The sequence below is a fragment of the Bacillus rossius genome, chromosome 17, assembly GCF_032445375.1.
Source record: "Bacillus rossius redtenbacheri isolate Brsri chromosome 17, Brsri_v3, whole genome shotgun sequence".
NCBI lineage: Eukaryota > Metazoa > Arthropoda > Insecta > Phasmatodea > Bacillidae > Bacillus > Bacillus rossius.
Genome location: NC_086344.1, coordinates 14105163 through 14124848, shown reverse-complemented (window position 1 = coordinate 14124848; position 19686 = coordinate 14105163). Strand labels below are relative to the sequence as shown.

General features: G+C 36.2%; 1 protein-coding gene across 1 annotated transcript in view; it reads left to right on the top strand.

Moving 5' to 3' along the window:
* Window positions 1–18831, top strand: part of LOC134540717 (HEAT repeat-containing protein 5B) — a 210230-nt gene extending 191399 nt beyond the window's left edge. The window contains 2 exon segments of the mRNA XM_063383611.1: window positions 7665–7810; window positions 11318–18831. Of these exon segments, the coding sequence (XP_063239681.1) occupies window positions 7665–7810; window positions 11318–11518 (347 nt within the window). The 3' untranslated portion in view covers window positions 11519–18831.
* The last annotated feature ends 855 nt before the right edge of the window (window positions 18832–19686 follow it).

The following is a 19686-nucleotide window of genomic DNA, read 5'->3' as shown; positions in this document are numbered from 1 at the left end:
CGAGAAATATTTACTTTAGTTAACAGGATAATATGATCCAAAAAAGTAAAACTCAATAATCTGACAAACATACATAATTATTCAATAATTTTATCAAGTATCCACAATTGCAATTGCAACTTTACCTTTACACTCAACAGTTTATTTGCCTACTGTCGTATGTAAACATACGTTATTGACTCCATAGTCTATACAGTTTCCTTGAGCCATGGACGGTACTTGATCATGAAAGTCTGAACATTCACCACTATCGATATGTCAGTATCGATACGGACCGCAATTTAAACATCATGTTGCTTGTTATATAGTACTGCTGGCCGTGTGTATAACCTAAGGCCATAAAACAAAATGCAATCGCGGAAGAATTCTGCAGTCATGTTTATATTTTCATTTTTTACCGTACCGTTTTACGTTGATACTTGATATTGATACCGAAAATGATTTATTTTCAACTTTAATGTTGGTTTTATTAACGGAAAATAATCATTTTCTTCTGTAATTTAAAGTGATAACCACAGCACAATTCATTGTTTACGTTTACCGTTTCATGTAGTGACTTGTGAACGGAAGTTGTTCGTTTTTAACTTTTTAATAATTTATTGTGTATACTATCGTAACAAGTATATTTTATTTTATTCGATCTACGTTACGTTGAAGATATGTTAATTATTTCAACACGCAACGCAAAATGCTGCCTCAATATATTATATTACCTAACCTATTTCTTGTTTACAAAATTCTCGAAAATTCCGAGCCAAAAAAATTATCTCGAGACGAGATCGAGAAAATTTCTGTCTCGACTCGTTCTCGATGATGCCGAGACTCGCACATCACTACGTAAATGGTGTATTAACTTGCATCTTGAAGTTGTATGTTATTTTGACATGTTTTGCATTGTTAATTTGGTTTTATCTCAATTCGCCATATAATCTTGTCTCCACTAGGGGAGGTAGGGGAGAGTTGATACACAGGGAGAGTTGATACAATAAAAAAATTTCAAGTAATTATCAATGTTGGTACCAATGATAAGTTGTGAATTATATGTTAGGTTCTAATAAAAAAACACACAGGTAAATCAAGATGGCAGCTTGAATAGTACACGAAGAAAGAAGCTCACAGTGTTTCTTCCAATGTAAGTTTTTTTTCAAGCCTACTGAATTCTTTTCTATAAAAGTTTTATATAATTAAAGCCTGTCATAAAACTTTTAAATTCAAAGAATATATACACTCAGTGAACCATAATTGCTTTTATTAGTTTGATTCTAACCTGTATGAGTGCAAGAGATTATGTTTCTTGTATAAGGCACAACAGGGGAGAGTTGATACACCCGAATCAGGGAGACTTGATACAGTGAATCATTTCTCCTAAAAAACATAAGACTATTTTTTATTTTGTTTTGATAGCCTGTTTGAAGAATCTGTTTGCAGAATTTCTTGATATTATTTTATTAAACTGCTGTAAGCCTTTAAACTATGGTTTAGAAATGAAGTTAAAAAATATTGCCATATTCCGTCACATTTATTAGGGCTCTGTTTGGATTGTACCTACATTTGGTGTTAAGACTATTTTAACCTTAATATGTTTGTTCTTTTTTAGATGCCATTTTTCTACAAAAGAAAAAAGGAGAACTCCAGGACAATCTATGATCTAGGAGAAGTGATTGGACAAGCATTCCCAAAATCATTTACTCCTGCAAACATCCTAGCCGGTTTCAAAAAGGCTGGAATTTGGCCCTTCAACAGAGATTGTTTTACTGATAATGATTTTATGCCATCATTGGTTACAGACTGCCTGCTAAAAAATGCTGCAGAACCTCAAGATGCTATTATGAGTCACGAAGAGGCATCATCCAGTTCCAACACAAATAACGGTTGCAACAACATGGTGTCACCTTCAGATGTTAGACCCTTACCTAAAGCTAAAGCTAAGGACAATGTCCATAACACCACTAGGAAACCAAGAAAGAGAGCCAAGTCAACAGTGCTGACAGACACGTCAGTGAAAAATCAATTAGAAGAGGAATATGCTGAAAAACAAAAGTCCACAAAAAAGGCTCTATTTCCTAAAAATAAAACAAATAAAAACAAAAAAAAAACGTTATCCTCAACAGTGTGCAACTATTAGTTCTTCTGACAGTGAAGAATACGAGACAGAATCTAAGAATGAAAACATCAGCAGCTCTGAATCGAGTGAAAGTGAAGCAAAGCGTATGCCTAAAAAGGGATAAACATAGCACACATAAAACGTTATAAAATGCTTTTAAAATTATGGAATTCTATTTTGAGGAAAATAATCATGTTCGGTTCTTGTGTCATTCACAACTAAGAAAACAATTGTTTATTTTGTGGGATTAATTGAAAATCTCTTTGATGACAGTGTGTGTAAAATAAAATTTGACAGGTATGTTTCCAATTCAAAGTTTAAGTGGCCAGAAAAAGAAGTCATTACTGTGATAGATGAAAACCAAATAGTGAAAGTTCTTAGTGAACCCACATTTACTCTACGAAATGACAGGATTGAAGGATTCAGTTTCAGAGAAGGTTTTCATGGTTATAACATGAGGTAATGCTGTTAAAGAAGTTTTTTTTTATGAGACTATATCGTTTTTTTCGTGTTCAAAAGTATAGGTAATTTTCATGATCTGTAGAAAAAAATGTAATATAGGCCTATTTTAAGAAAAATGTTAAATGTGTAGTAGTAAAGTGTTGTGAAACTGTTGATTCTGTTTTGTTTAGTTTAGTTAAATGTATTTATGGGTATTATTTCAAACTATTTATTTTCCTACCATTTAATTTGGTAAATCTTCATTTATTAAAACATTTATTTTTATTTAACATACTTTGTTTATGCTTCTGTGCAAAACCAAATCTTTGAAACCATTATAAATAAACATAATTAACAAGTGTATCAGCTCTCCCTAACATACGTATCATCTCTCCCTAGCATGGGGAGATTTGATACACTATGCAACACTGTGTAATATTATAATTTACAGGCACTCACGCAAACATAATTACTTTATTATTTTTTATTATGTGCTAATAACACCATGGATTAGGCAGACATGAAGATATGAAATATTTGGCTTTTATTGAGCACATAAAAAATATATATATAAAAAGTGTCTCAACTCTCCCCTACCTCCCCTACTAGGTTTTGCATGTCGGTCGGTGACTGAAAAACAGATTTTTTTTTATTACCACAAAATGGTGGCCGATTCTATGCACCAGTTCTCTCACCCCTCAGTTGTTGGCCAGCGTTCAAATGAAAAAGACACTAGTTTTTGTCCTCGATTCATGTTCACATGATACTGAAGTTCTTTATGAAATAATTTTTTTCTGGCAGCATCTCACACTCTCCATTTCTTTTTACGTATCTGGTCAAATAAATCTAGGAAAACATCTCACAGATGTGGTATGTTTACGGACAAGATTATGTGGAGAATTGTGGTCAAACCAAAATAACACCAAAAAGCATGGGCGTCGCAACCGGGGGGGATGGGGGGGACACGTCCCCCCCAATAATAAAAGTCTTCAATTTCGTCCCCTCCAATAATATATTTAGTTTCATAGTTATATTAAAAATATGATTTCTGTGATACAACCCATATGTTGCGCATGGTGCATTTAGTTCAATCGTGGTAATGTGAGCACTGTGTTTTTACAAATTTGTTCTCTGAAAATATTTTTTATAAAAAATAAATTATATATTGCAACCAACTATAATAAGAATATTTAGGAAAGAAAAATGCCTAAAAACCACTATTTTGCACCTTCAAACCGCAAATTTTTCCGGGGGTCCGCTTTATTTCCAGGGGAAGGATATTCCTCAACACTAAATCAATTGAAGTCCCCCCCAAAAATATATATCCTTGCGACGCCCATGCCAAAAAGCATGTCAACACACGACATACTGCCGAAATGCAAGTTATATCATGGAATTAGCAAAATTTAAACAAAACTTAATTGAAATCATGAATAAGTAATCTTTTAATGTTTAAATTCATTGATCAGAAAAATTTATCAAATTTGTTTTACTGTGCATCTCCTATTGAATTACTTTCAAACCATAAATGCTCACCAATTTATTTTTATTGTTCTGAATGTTTCTGTTTTATTCCAATTTATTAGGTACAAATTGTTTTATCGTAAGAACACAGCATATAAACGCTACCACCATTTGGGTGGAGTTAGTATTATAAAATAGCATTTATAAAATTAAAAACAATAACACCGAAATTTTCATTTTTAAATGGAACTGGACTAAAATTAAAACCATAAAATCTTGTCTCGCTATGTTTAAAGCAGTTACGGCCAGCTGCTACAAACTAGAATTGATATTGATAGGGAAAATTCAATCAATTAATGTTGCTTGCCATTACTTGGCATGATGGCATCTGTTTACTTATTTGTCTCAGTTGCGTGGGGTCTTAAACTTTGTTCGCCTGAATTAATGTTAAACATAGAGAGTGGTTTATTCACTAGTTTTTACATTTTTAGTGTAGTATAGCAGTACTGAGTGATTTGTCATTTTTTTTTTACACATGTTCACAGTCCCACATTTGAAATTCTTCAACCTATAAAAAATTATTAAAATTAATCTTATTTACATTTTTTTTGCAATAATTATTTTTTAGTAGCATTAAATTTTATGATGTATTCCCCAAATCTCATTAATCTGGTCTTAATATAACACCACAATGTAACTTTAAATAGCTCATATTTATTTTGTCATGATTGGTCTATAAAGAATAGTAATAAGAAAATTAAAAAATTCCCTTTCAACACAGCCTACAGGCGGAGGTAGATTTCAAAGTTTCTGTACAAAACATTGTACATATGTGTTCTTCAACATTCCAAAAAAAATCGAACAAAATATTTGCATATTCCATGCAGCCAAAATGTTTCTAATGTTTTCTGTTTAATACATTCAACCAACATTGTATAGTTTCTAATATCCTCAATTAGAATAACAAATTGGCTTGGTACAAGCAGGTAGCTAAAAACAAAAATATAGGTATTCATGCCTTGCACTAAAGGTTGCAGTTATAAAAAAAAAATCATTTCAGACATACAATTTTTGTAATAGTTAAAAGATTTGCAAAAATTTTGAACCAATATGATACTGTCCATTTTTCCCTCCCATTCTAGCAGTAATGGTTATTTGTATCACAAAATTTTTAAAGCAATAGTTTAAAAAAATATTTACAAGGCTTATAATAAATTCGAACTTACTTCCTGGAGTACATAATAAGAAGGTAATGGATTTTTTGTTTACTAACCCCTGTTTATTTAACTCCTTGTAGTAGTGGTCAGACTATCAGAAATTGCACCAGACAAAAAGTTTGTGATAATATTTAGAAAATTTAAAATAAATGTTGTTAGATTTGATGGTATGAGTACTAAGGGAGTTACACATTTTTTGTTCAACACCTGTTTTTTTTTACCCCATGCAGCAATGTTTGATCTTATGAAATATTGATACAGACAAAAGTTTTTGATACTACTCATATGAGGTGTAATAACTTCTTACGGATGCAATATTTGTCTATGTAAGTGAGTTATGATTTTTTTTTTTTTTTTTTAACTTTTCCTTTTCTACCCACTGATATGATTTTATGAAATAACAAACTTGATCCAGATCTCCCATTTCTATATTTTATGTATTAATTTAAATGATTTACGGAACGTGTTCATAAAAAAATAAACGCGTGTGTATGTATATGTTTATAAACTTTTGAGATGGTTTTGGGGTCTATGGCCATGAAACTAAAAAACTATAAAAATATTTTTCAGAAGTTGCACCATGGTCAAAATGTACCTTACAAATTACCAACCACTTATTCCTAAATATTTATTGCGTTAAGTACTGGTATCATGTTTAACAGAATTTAATAAGAACTGTAATTTAAGACAAATTCAAATTTGAAAAAACTTGGAAGGAAGTTTGAAGGACTGTGAACCTGTAGTGGTTGGTAACTAGTTGATATGGTCTAGAGAGAGTCTGTACATTGTGTGTGTGTTGTGCGGTGCCGCGGTGTTGGCAGGAGTGCCCCTCGTAGCGCTCCGTAGTCGTCCCGTGTGCTGATGATGTGTTCTTGTGTTTGTGTCCGTGCTCGCCAGGAGACCTGATGCAAGGCAAGTGTCTTTGCTCACCCCCGTTTTATCACCGTCCGTCCCTCCGACCTCAACTCACCGGTAGATTTTCATCGCTCGTTCGTCTGTGTCCCTGCTCCTTGGTTTCCTGTTGGTTCTTAATTCAATTCTAGATTCTACGTAAGTGTCTTTCACGGAAATTAAACCATTATTTATGCACTCTTAAAACATGTGTATTTAAATCACTATTGGGCACTCGTATTACTTTGCCTGCAGTCGCGAAAACTGTTTCTTTAAAAAAAAACGATTTTAGTTCAATTTTCTTTTCCTAGAGAGAAAATTAATAAAGAGCTTATATTTTATTTTATATAAATTTCAGTCTTTGTTGATTTTTAGAATACCCTAAAATATTGATGGATGTTTTGAAAAAGCATGATTCATTAACTTAAAAAAATATATGCATACATATATACATATACGTATATACATGCATATACATATATACATGCATATACATATATACATGCATATATATACATGCATATATATACTGTACATATATATATTTGAAATACAAATTGTGTATATAGTACTTGAGTTTCACTTGCCGTTCTCAAAATGCATATTTGACACAAAGCTACCTGCCGAATGTGTCCCAAACGCATCTGCGACCACATCATGATCCTGCAGCTGTGAATCTGTTTCTGGGCTCGTCCAGTCGGTGGGTGGCGGTGAAACACACACATTGCTTCATGTACCCGCGAGAGGGTGATGTGTTGTGAGGTTATTTGCCGCTGTCAGTCGTGTGTCCTGGAAAGAAAATTATAGTCCCAAACTTGATGTTGGAACTGAATCTTAGGACCTTTATGCGTGGGAAATTTATCATTCAATAATTCATCTTTACAAGTTACTAAAAGCAATAATTATAAAAATAAAACATTGCAGAAAGAAATAAACGCATCTGAATCAGGAAATTTAATTTTTTTTATATATATAGTTTTATGCCTTGATGCTCGTCGCACAACTCAGTTGATTTTTGGTTTTTAAAGTGATAAGTGTAAAAGGTAGCCGAATCGATTGCAAAAAGTATTCCGCACCAGCTTTAGAACCAAGTTTCAACTCGTCAAAGTAATTCCTTCTCTCTCCAGACCTCCTGCACAGGGGGGGAGGGGGGGCGGAGCCTGTTACTGTAAGATCCCGGGTCGTGAAGTATGTTAAGGAGTTACGGATTCCTTCCCCCCCCCCCCCTTCTCCCCAACGTATCAATCTGGCGGAGACGCCGGATATGTCCCACGCTACGTTCGTCGACAACCTGTTTAGACGTGTTCTTTATTCTGTTTTCTCTTTGGAAAAAAAAAAGGGGGAAAAGATGCGGTGTCGCAGCTTTGCGAATTTGTTAATATCTGTCACACAGTAAAACTGTGGTGTTCCCGTTGAGAACAGGCCAGGCCAGGCTCACTGGACTGAATCTGTAGAATTGGATCGAGAGACCAACCTGACGGACCCGGTAGTCGGTAGTCGAGAGGAGAGGGGGGGTGACTGACGGAGGGGCATGCGTGCCGGTGCAGGGGTCCAGATGCTGACGCTGCTTGTGCCGCTGCTGGTGAACTGCCTGCTGGAGGACTCCGCGCTGCGCGACGCCGGCCGCCACCGCCGCGCGCTGCACGAACACTGCCTGCAGCGCCTCATCAAGATAGGCCCGCTCTACAAGCAGGTGCGACAACCCCCGCTCCTGTCCCTCGCACCAGGCCTGCGTTCCGGTTCGAACCGGGCGTCAGCACAAAAAAATTCATTACGCTATTCTCGAAATACAAATATCATATTAACCCTTTAACTGCTATGATCGAAGTTAACTCGATCTACTTTAGCATGCACACCAATGCGATGGTCGAGATAACTCGGACACGATCATTGTGATGCTGCATCAGCTGTAGATTAACATGTAACATGATTTCGTTTCTTTTATCGTAGGAGCCGTACACGTAAAGCTTAAAGCTAAACATATGCTTCTCGATTCCACAATTATTTGGTTAGCACTTTCTCGAAATATAATTTAAAATCCACATTTCTTGCCAACCGTATGTACGCAGCTAGTGAAACAAATAAAAATTTGTAAAAACAAATAATAAATTTTAGGATAGTGTAAATAAAGTGAAAACTTGTTTTAAGAAGAGAATATTAAAAAACAGAACAGAAATATAGCAACTAACTAGTGTAATTTTTAAATTTTTTTAAATTTTTGTTATTTTCACATTTTTGCTTTAAATACTCCAGCACTGAGGGGTTTGCAAAACCATCCAAGTATATAGCAGTTAAAGGGTTAAAATGGCAAGAGTGAACATTACACTATTCTCGAATATAAATATCAAATTCAAAATGGCAAGAGTGGACATTACACTATTCTCGAATGTAAATATCAAATTCAAAATGGCAAGAGTGGACATTACACTATTCTCGAATGTAAATATCAAATTCAAATGGCAAGAGTGGACATTACACTATTCTCCAATATAAATATCAAATTCAAATGGCAAGAGTGGACATTACACTATTCTCGAATATAAATATCAAATTCAAATGGCAAGAGTTGATATTACACTATTCTCAAATATAAATATCAAATTCAAAATGTCAAGAGTGGACATTACACTATTCTCGAATATAAATATCAAATTCAAATGTCAAGAGTGCTGGGGGGGGGGATTTTTTTTCTTCATCTAACCTCAATTTTGATAGTTTAATACACCTTTAAATACACTTTGAATACATACAATCAAATATTAGTTGTGTATGTGTTTGGTATCAAAGCGAATGTGAATAATAAATTACAGTAAAACGTCTAATATCAAAAGTGAAGGGACAGAATTTTAGGGTTTTTGTTACAAAGAAGTTTTTTATAAAGGAAGTTTGCGGTATCTGATGTTTGACTGTTCATGGACACATACATGTGCAATTTTGAGTCAGTCACAGAAATTGCAGTCCACTTGTTACCTACTCTTTTTTAAGAATTCTGAATTCAACCAAATTTAACCAAATGTAATTACTCATTACAATTCTGAAGTATCAATACTTTTTTTTAGAGAATGTTTCAAAATTATGTCAGAAAATAATTATAAAGAAATTTTATTATTAATAAAAAGAAGTTTTATTATTTTTGTTTAGAAAATAAGTTTTTCTTCACAGTTACAGATAAAATATACACCAGATCATCTCTATAACTTTAGTCAAAGTCTACCAAACAACTAAAATATCTTCTATTGCCGTATTTAATCGCATAATGTCCGCCATCGCATAATGTCCGCACATTTCTTTTTAAATACTTGAAATTGAATTTTTAAAAATCAGCATAAAGTCCGCACCAAACAAAGCAACCTTGGCCACCCCTGAAAGGCACAGTAACGGGATGGAAATTTACCGACGCTGTCAACAATGCTTTGACCTTGAGTTGTTCATTTCTCCGGAGCGGTCGCTGAGAGGGTTTTGTAGCGTGGTGAAACCGTCCGGACTCAGACTACATCACAAAGTAGGGGAGGTAGCGGAGAAGTGGTGGGGGTACATGCGCACGGTGGGCAAGGGACAGGGAGGGAGGCTCGCCGGCGCCGGCTGATGCAGACATTAGACATCTGCCCCGTGCCGTCAGTGGTCATCTCAATGAAAGATTAAAAAAATATATTTTCACGCAAAGCGTTTATTTTGTGTAGGCTGGCTGCGGCTTCTGAACGTAAGAGCGCACACGCGAGTGAGAGAAGAAAAAAAATGAGTGGCATCTTCCACTAATCACTGGCACCCAATTATCTCGCCACCTGTCACATTTCTCACGTCCGCTGCGGAGGGTCGCCAGTCACCAGCGCTCTGCTAGTAAACTGATTATGAGAGAACAATTTTTTTACTCTACACAAAACGTAAAATTTTAAGGAATTTTTTTTTTTTTCGGACTTCACCTAATAATGTCCGCACCCCATTTTTTTTTGTCAAAAATGTCGCCAAATTACTGCGGACATTATGCGAGTAAATACGGTATGTTGAGTTCTGAAATAGAAGAATTTATTGAAGAATTCTATCCATATTAGTGACTTGTCAATCTCTTAACTGCCATTGAATTGTCAGTCAATCATCACATGATATTCTGTGGCAAATATTTTTATTAAAGAAGTCAAACTAAAGATATATATATATATATATTTTTTTCCCCTGTTTCATTATCAGCAGTCTTCAATATTTTTGATATAATTTTGCAAATTTCAATTTATGTTATGAATTTAGTTTTGTGAATATTTAGATATTTTATATAGGAATAAGCTAAATTCCTATTATTTCATCAAAAATTTTAACCAGTTTGTTCTTGCAAAATAAATGATAATACATTAATAATTTTGCGGCATTTTATAGTGAACTAATATTGATGTCGCTGTCCCTGTGTTATTGACGAGTTTGCATCTGAGAGAGAAGAAAAAAGTTTGTTACGCAAGGTGAATCTTGAGTTAGACTGACGAACTTGTTCTGCGGATACATCAGGTAAAAAATAATTTAAAAACATAAACAACATATATTCTTCCCAAGGCTCGTAATTATGCATTTTGAATTTGCGACTGAACCGGTGTTTTTTTTAAATAGGGGACGCATTACATTCAGAGTCATAGTGTTTCCGGGTAAACTCAGTACAGTACACTCCCGATTATCCGCGAAATTAAGTGTCAGGGCCACCGCGGATAGTGAAAATCGCGGATAATCCGCAAAGAGCTGAAAATGGGAAACAAAAAAGGAAACATTAATTTCAACTCAAAAATCTAAAAAATGTATGTACAGTAAACGTTACAATTAACAGTAAAAAAATTTTTAATGATGCCAAAATTTTTGTATTTTACTGAAATAATACGCATGCCAGCCTACTGCGTGAGTTCCGAGAAGGCCTGCCTGTGGCGTTTCATTGTATACTGCACGCAGTACACTCGTCAGTAGAGTTGAAATTTGCTCACTTGTAATAAAATACAGATTTACATATGTGCTGTATTTTTTATCGCACCGCGGATCATCCGCCCACGGATAATAGGGAGTTTACTGTATTTCCAATTGTTGGTGGGGCTGATGGATGGTTTAGGATTTTGAGGGGATATGTCATCTCATGCATGTGCCCCTAGAGCCAACTGTGCCATCGTACACGAGCGTGTGTTGTGATACACGAGCGCCCTGGTCGGCGTGTGTGTGTGTGTGCGCGCGGCAGGAGTTCAAGGCGCTGATGGCGCAGTCGGCGGAGCTGCGCACGAGGCTGGAGGCGGCCGTGCGGCTGAGCCAGCAGGCACAGCAGCGGTCCAGGGCGGAGACCGGCCCCGCGGAGACCGCCTCCGCGCAGGTGCCGTCCATCCGGCTCAAGAGGGACTTCAGCAACTTCACCTCCTCCTCCTCTTCGCCGTCTTCCTCGTAGGGCGTATCCCCCCCACCCTCCCCTCCGTCTGTCTTCCGCGTGACCTCCCCTCCCGACTCTCCTCGGAGCCTGCTGGACGCAGCCGGCCGAGCGACGCATTTCAAACCCAATGCAGCATGCACCGTTAACAAACCTAGCATTTAGTACATTAAAAAAAAATTAAAATTGTTTATAATTTGAAACAACTTGGAATTTGGTTGTTAGTGAAGGAAGTTTGAAGGACTGTGAACCTGTGGTGGTAACTACTGTAGTTGAGATGGTCTAGAGAGAGTCTGTACGTTGCGTGTGTGTGTGTGTTGTGCGGTGCCGCGGTGTTGGCAGGAGTGCCCCTCGTAGCGCTCCGTAGTCGTCCCGTGTGCTGATGATGTGCTCTTGTGTTTGTGTCCGTGCTCGCCGGGAGACCTGATGTATGATTTGTGAATTTTCGTTTGTGCGAGAACTCGGCGAGCATTAACGAATTACGGATCAGTTTCTTTGCAAAACAGTTACACGCACGAGAGGGATGTTCCGAAAGTCAGTTTGCCGTTTTTTATTCCACAGGGAAACTTTTTGTTTTCGAAAAGGAAAAAATTCAGTATCGTAACAAAAATTGGCTGTTTTTCCCACGTGGTCACCACCTGAAGTTGTTACACGAGTTTTATAGTGAAATCAATCCCAACAAACCCTTCCTATTGAAAATCGTTGCGAAGTGATTTCGGGAAGTTCTGTGCTGCGTGGTGTGCCTGTTCTTCTGAGATGCGAGTCCCGCGCTCCCGTTTCACAGTGCACGGCAGTATGCACGTCTAGTTGTGACCGTGTTTCCAGCCGTGCTGGTTCGCACTTGACCGAGCGTGGCCTCTCTCGGTTCTTCGCCTTCGCTACTCTGCTCTCGCTTTGTCGCGCGTTCAGGAATGCGGGTCTTTTGTCATTGCAGTATTTTCTCTGTAGTACAGTTTACCTGTGGGAAAAAAATGGCGAAACTTATTTTGTAAATATACTGTAACCTGGAGCTTGCACGGAGCCTACACTCGATGTGCAGTCACCACATGCACTTGCACTTTGTCATTTTTTGAGTCGAACTTTTACAGTAGTGTTAGCATTTTGGCTCTTCACAGCACAGCTTAAGAAATTATTACTGCCACCATCTTCAAATTCACAATTTATACCTAATGTAATTACCTTTCACGGCCCGGCAGGCCATTAGGTATGATGTTGGTTCCAAGTTGAAGAAATACTTGAAAAAGACCCTGTTTATGATATGCTGAATTTACTTGATTCTAGGACACACATTTGGGTTGAGCTCTGAAAAAAATGTGAGCGACTTTCAGTCAAAGCAAAACTCATCATCTTAAGTATTATTAGTGAGAGCTATTTAGTGGGGCGTATCAGGATGTTGCAAAAGAAACGTTGGTAGCTTGACAACTGTCACAGTTATTGGATGACTAGTATTTCTGTTACTAAATCTTTGAATCATAGTGAAGTAATCAACTATTTCTTCCAGTTCGGTACAAGTATAAAATTTGTAATTTTTTAAGAATGATTAATATTGCAAAAAATATAGGCATGTAATTAAATATAGGGATTTGTCTATATCACATACTAATTAACTAAAATGTTTTTGTACAACTTTATCTTTTGTGGATTAAGCTTGACACTTGTAACGAAAGATAGCCAGCAACTGTAAAGTTTCAAATTTTATTTTATTGCACGTCTGGGTGCTTCATTCTGACATGTATGCTTCTGAGGAAATGTGAGGAAATGTTATGTCAGTAGCTGTTGTTTCTTTGTAAGTCATTGGTCTATATAATATGGCTACACAGAGTTCAGCTCCCCCCCCCCCCCCTCCCCCGAGAGCTGATGTCTCCCAGGGTTGAGAGTTGTTAGCCTAAAATATATAGTCCAGTTACCCAAGTTCAAAACACGCACATTGGAAAAAGTTATTAATTTTTTTTTAAAGTGCTTCTTGGTATAAAAAGAAAAGTCAGTGAAATAAATAGAATAACATAATAACATAATTTTGCCTCTCAAGCTTTGTACTTCACTGCATAATTTGTAAATTATCATTTGAAAATGTATAACATTTGACTAGCTGTGTGAATAACGTGAAGATCACAATTCAGTAACTAGCCACTTATACGAAAGACACACACAGAAAGAATATTATTTTCGTGCAGTTACAATGTTGTGTGGTTGGACCAGCTTCAGAGTCCGTAGCGTACGAGTGGTGAGCTGGTGACACTCGCCTTTTACCGGTTTACATTCCCGGCGGAGTCGAACCCAAACATGTCACAAGTGGGGAAACCCGCCCGTTCTCATCTTACCATCCCTCATAGCCTCTTATTAGTGAAGTACCGATGAAGTCATTTTAGTATCGGTACTGGCTGACATTCCCAATTTTTAGGATTATCGATGTAATTGTTTTTAACACACACTTAAAAAAAAAAAATTCACATGAAAAAAATAAAAGTACAATTTAAACTATTTCAGGTATCACCCATCTTTTCTATTTACCTGTTTATAGTTCCGTAGGCATCTTTTACTCCAATTTTTCTATAATATAAGGCTAAACTTGAATGTTGCGTTTGTTAATTAGTCACAGGCGTAATGCGTATTGTGCTAAGCACAAATTTTATGCTGTAAAATACTCTTTTGTCATCTACTGAAAATCATTTTGATAAAGAATTTTATTAATGCACTAACTTATTACCTAATTACGAATATTGAATTTTTGAAAACTTCCATTCTGATTTATCAACAAAAAGTTTTAAATTGGTTATCGGAACTATTATAGAAATCTATCTGTAATCGAATCTGTATCGGTTTTCATCCATATCGTCCATCACCTACATCTATATCGACACAACGTTTAACCCATTCATTCCTGTTTGTATCTTTCCACACACAACCAGCCCGTTCGCTGTTGTCCATTTTTTACTTTTAATTTAATTTTATAAACGATAATGCAACCCGAAGTGTTTGATGGTTCCTCAGCCGGAGTTCGGCGGCCCTGGATCATCCCAAGTCTTTCCACTGCATGTACTCACCTAGGCGCGTTATGCTACGTATCTCAAGGCAAAAGACTATTAGTAGGAAATATTTAGTTGTTACAGGCATGAGGTTACATGCCAGCTTAGCATTTAAGTCGGGAGCAGGCATTGTCCCGAACCAAGAAGTCATCTTGTGTTGAGATGATTAATTTTAACTGTGTAGCTGTAAAGTAGTTGAAAAAAAAAAATATTTTAGATGATGTCTCGAAATGCATTATTTATTATCTATTGCTGTATGCAAGGTTTTCAACTCTTTTTTTTTTCTCGTGAGACTTTAATTAATTTTATTTTTGAGGATTGATGCACGTGATTGATTTTATTAAGTAAATTTTCAGGTTTCTATAAACCTAAGATGAATGGAAATATTGGTAGTTAATTTTAGGAAATCCGTTGTTATAGGATGCGAACTGATTTTCCAAAAACATTTTCATGTATGTTGTTGGAGTCCATTATGCAGCACTTATCTGATTTTACTTGAATTTTGCAAGCACATTCCATTTTGTGTGTCTGAAGATGTGCTGTGAATGAATTAATAAATGAATAAATAGAAGTATTAAATGGCTTTTGATGGGCTTGAATGGTATTTTTATTTTTAATTATTTATTTAATTTTTAGACATGTGCATGGTTTTTACTGTTGCTGGGTCAACTTTATTTTACCGAGTTTTGATGTTCTGGAATTTGTTATAACTATTTGGCTTTAAAAATGACTACATTTTTTTTTTTGGGGTTTTACTGTAATTAAATATACCTTTGCACTGCTTTTGATGAATCTGTTATTATATGCACATACATCAGTTATGCTTTTACCTACTTGATGTGATATTATGTACTTTATGCATAAAAGTCAGCATGTATATATTTATTGCTTGAAAAAGTTTTAAAAACCCAACGTGGAGAGTGAAAGAACTTGACAAAAGTCTTTTTAAGAGGTTTGGTGCCTGAATAATTCGATTTTAGCTTTACGTATTTTGACACCCGTAAGATTGCATTCGTAAATGAAAAAAAAAAAAAACCTCATTGTGGGGTTTTCAAATATTAACGACAAGTCACAGGCAGGAGTGCCACCTGAGCTCGTTCACGACAACATATCGTCAGTTCCCAAACGCCTGTGCCCGAGGCTACAATCACTGGTCGAATGGATCCGCCCGTGGGAACTGTCGTCAGTGTTCGTAGGTTTGCGTCTGGAAAGCTTGTAAAATCACCAAATCGGGTTTTCGGGAGAGCCAGAGGCTTGTTAGTGTTTGAGAACAACACGGCACGACCCGCAGGTGGAAGAGCCCGTAATCACTCACGCCCACCGTCTTCTCGCAGTGTACGTTTGAGGATCGCACCCCTGGGGTTACACACATTCCAATTAAAGACTACCTATGTTCTTAGATAATCTCTAGTATAATACCATGAATTTGTTGACAGTCTCTCTGTGGAAATATTTTGTGGATATTTAAGTTTGTTTGTTTGTTTGTGTGTGTGTGTGTATATATATATATATATATATATATACATATATATACACACACACACACACACACACACACACACATAATACAGGATATTAATGTTACACTATTCCAAGTGAAAGAGACATGCAGAAATGAAACTAACCAAGCAGTTCCTACTTTTGAGGCAGCGCAACGGGCTTCAAAAAAACTTCCGTACTTTATTTTGTACTATGAGGCCAAAGCGATTTTGACAATGTTGTGAAAACACTTTCCTGAACATCAAAACTTTTTGAAGTGAAACTTCTTTGGGCGCGATGGGAGTCAAATTTCAATGCCGAACATTAATGAAACGTTTTCGTGAAACACAGTTGTGAAACGGTTACTGACGATAGTAGGTTGCGGACGGTGCAGAGAACTGGCGGGCCGCGGGCTCCACGTGGCGGCGTGCGGCTCAGGTTGAACCCCGGCGTGCTGCAGGGATAGGGACCCGCCTGCACCTGACGCCACACCGACTTGCTGGCGTATAGTAGGGGCAGAGGGCAACAAAATGGGTTTAAGCTTATTGTTATGCACCGCGCCCTAGGCCAGTTTTGAAAGAAAATGGTGTTCATTCAAGTACGTATTATTATAGTTGTGTAACTAAATTTTTTTTTTATATCCTGAGAAGTTATTTGGAGTGAGTAATAATTTTATAAATTCAGGTTTATTTGGAAAATTGTCTTATTTCTCTCTCTCTCTCTGCCGTTTTACCACTTACGACTTACTTAAGAGTCGAGGTTTGGATTGCCAAAGAAGTTTCACTTCTATCAAGTGTACTGAGTTACATGTATGTACTCTTTTGTTTTCTTAAAGAGAGCTCTGTATGGACACCCAATAGGACACACAGTATGTAACTAAGTAAGTTTAAGATACCAAAGTACCAGACCATGACTTTTCTATCAGGAAACCTTTGTTACTCTTTTGTAATGCCTACTGCTTCTGTAGTGAGATTGTGGTTGTGTTTATTTTTAGCACGAGAAAAAATCAATATTCTGCGCCATCTACGTAGTGAAATCATAGCAATACCAATACGTAATTATAATTAATCATCTTTACTTTTTTTTCAGCAGAACTTTGAAAATTGTGATAACAAGGAACTGGAAACCTGAGACTAATAGTATTTTATAAGAATGCAAGACTCGTGATGTCTGAATTGTTTCATGTAGGATGAGTAAGGGTGTGTTCTTATAGTATTAAGTGTGTGTAAACAATACTCTTGTACAGTAGTGTTAAGTGTTAGAGTAGGCAGAAGCCAGGGTGTCGAATGTTTCAGTCGTGGAAGAGTTCGAATGTAAACAATATTAACGCAGCCATTGCTTCACATTAGGTTGTTCTGTTAAGGGCTTTAAAAACTTAGATTGCATAGAGTTAATGTATTTGGGACTGTGCTGTTTACTGTAAATATTGCTCTTAAAACATTTTTATTTTATTTTTTTTTATGTGGACTTGAGGACATACAATGTAATACTGTGACAGTCTTGGATGCCTTCGTAACTACTGCTGGTCTACATTTTCTTTGAGCCTATAGTGTGCAGTGTTGTGGGCAGGATAGTAATGTGCTGGTATTTGTGTATATATTTTTTGAATGCCTTTAAACTTTAAATAAATAACTATGTCTTTTTGAACATTTATGTTACCATATTTATAATAAAATATTATTTAATTTAATGTATGTATTTTTCAATATGTACACAGAAACAGCACATGCCTCAGAGCCATAGATAGTGATTCATTATGTACAGATATATTGCAGTTTGCTCCAAGTATTATATTGAATAGTAATTTAAAATTGTTATGCTGAAGTAAAAATAGTGCTACATTTCCCTAGTTCGGTTGATTCTTTATAGTGCTGTTTAGTATGTATATTAAACATGGTAACTGCTTGTATATTAATTTTAGTATCTGAAATAAGCTTAATACATCATTTCCAAGTAATATATAGCTCCTAAATATATATATTTTTTTTCCATACAAATTTCTTCTTCTATTAGCTTTACTGTATACATGAAATGAATAAAATTAAAATTAACTTTTAGTTATTGTTTAGCAGGGAATATAAGCAATAATTTTTGCAGAAATATTAAAGTTTAGTACGTAGTTATTTTTCATTAATGATATAGGGATGGGTGTGTTATGGGTACTACATTGCAAGGTAATGCAAATTGTAAGTTATTAATTACGAGTACCATTAAATTCTAATTGGAATGTAATATTTGTAAGACATACATTTAAATTTAGTAACTCGGTGAAATATTAACACACACAAAAAAAAAAAAGTAACATTTTATAATTGAAATATATCTCATTAAAGAAGCACTGTCCATATGTTGCTGTTGTGTGTAATGCGCACAAGATTTCCGCAGTTTTGTCGAGTCACTCAGGACAAAAGCCAATGTCATTTTGTTTAGTATGTGTTTGGAATTATTTTAGTTTTTTTCAAAGTGAAAAATTTTTGAAGTGAAATAAATACTTTGTGTTAGTTACCGATACTGTGCTGCATTTAAATAAAAGCAGTGAAGTGTTAAATGTGTACAAGACCCATCCCTAGTCGTGATCAACGTTTTCAGGAACACTTTTGATTGATGTCCGATTGCAATGTGTGTGTGTGTTCAGTTTGTGTCGGGGAACGGCTGACTTGTTCGCCGCGAGCCTGGCCGACGTGGACTTAACCTGTGATGTGTTCAAGGCGGCAGCGGGATTGTGAACGCATTTAGTTTCAGAAGTGCGTGACTTTTCATGTCATTTTCCTCTTGTATGTAGGTTACCTGTTCTTAATCTGCATATAATAAAAACTTTTAACCAGTAAAGTGGAAGGATGTTGTTTTTTCTTTCGACAATGCCGTTGTGACAGCCGTACGCGCTGGCTCCTCGAATAGGCAACTTCCGGACACGACCACACAGGTGTCTGTGGTTCAAAGCGTCCGGGTCACCGCAGCCCAGTTCTGTGCCTGCTTCCGTCTGTGCTTCCAGATGTAGTTTTTTGTGCTTGTGTTTTCAAGTCTTAATTGAAAATGGAAGAAAATATTTTCAAAGCTTTTAAACCGCACGTAGTTTTATACAATACTTGGCTGAAGAACCAGGTGTTTCCCTGGCTAAACACGTCACAATATAAGGAACATGACCATCGAGTTTCAAGTCTGTAGAGCGTACACTTGTAAAAGGGAAAATTTTGATTTTGAATTCCCATTTATTGCACAATCTCGGTGCATCAAGGCTCCGCATTAGCAAAACGCGTACACAAATCTTCAGCTTCATTTAATTTTGAGAGAAAGATGCGATGGACGCACCAAACGATCGCATGTTACAAATTCAACCCAACGCCATCTATTGAAAAAAAATTCTAAACTGTTTTTAGCATCTTTATTTCACTAGCAGCAACAAGCTTCACTAAGCGAATGGGTTTCCGCCAATGAGAAGGAAAAGATGTTGCCAGACCTTATTACATGACCGTGTGACGGACATAGAGAAATGACACAAACTCACTGTTTGTGTGTCTGAGACCTACCTCCTATGTTTTTCTATTATAAAACTGAATTTATCCCTTTTTCACTCCCTTAGGGATGGAATTTCTTCATTATATGTAGTCTATGTCACTGTCCGACCAACAAACCATTCACGAGGGGGGACTTAAAAAAATTATCATCATAAACATTTATTTATTA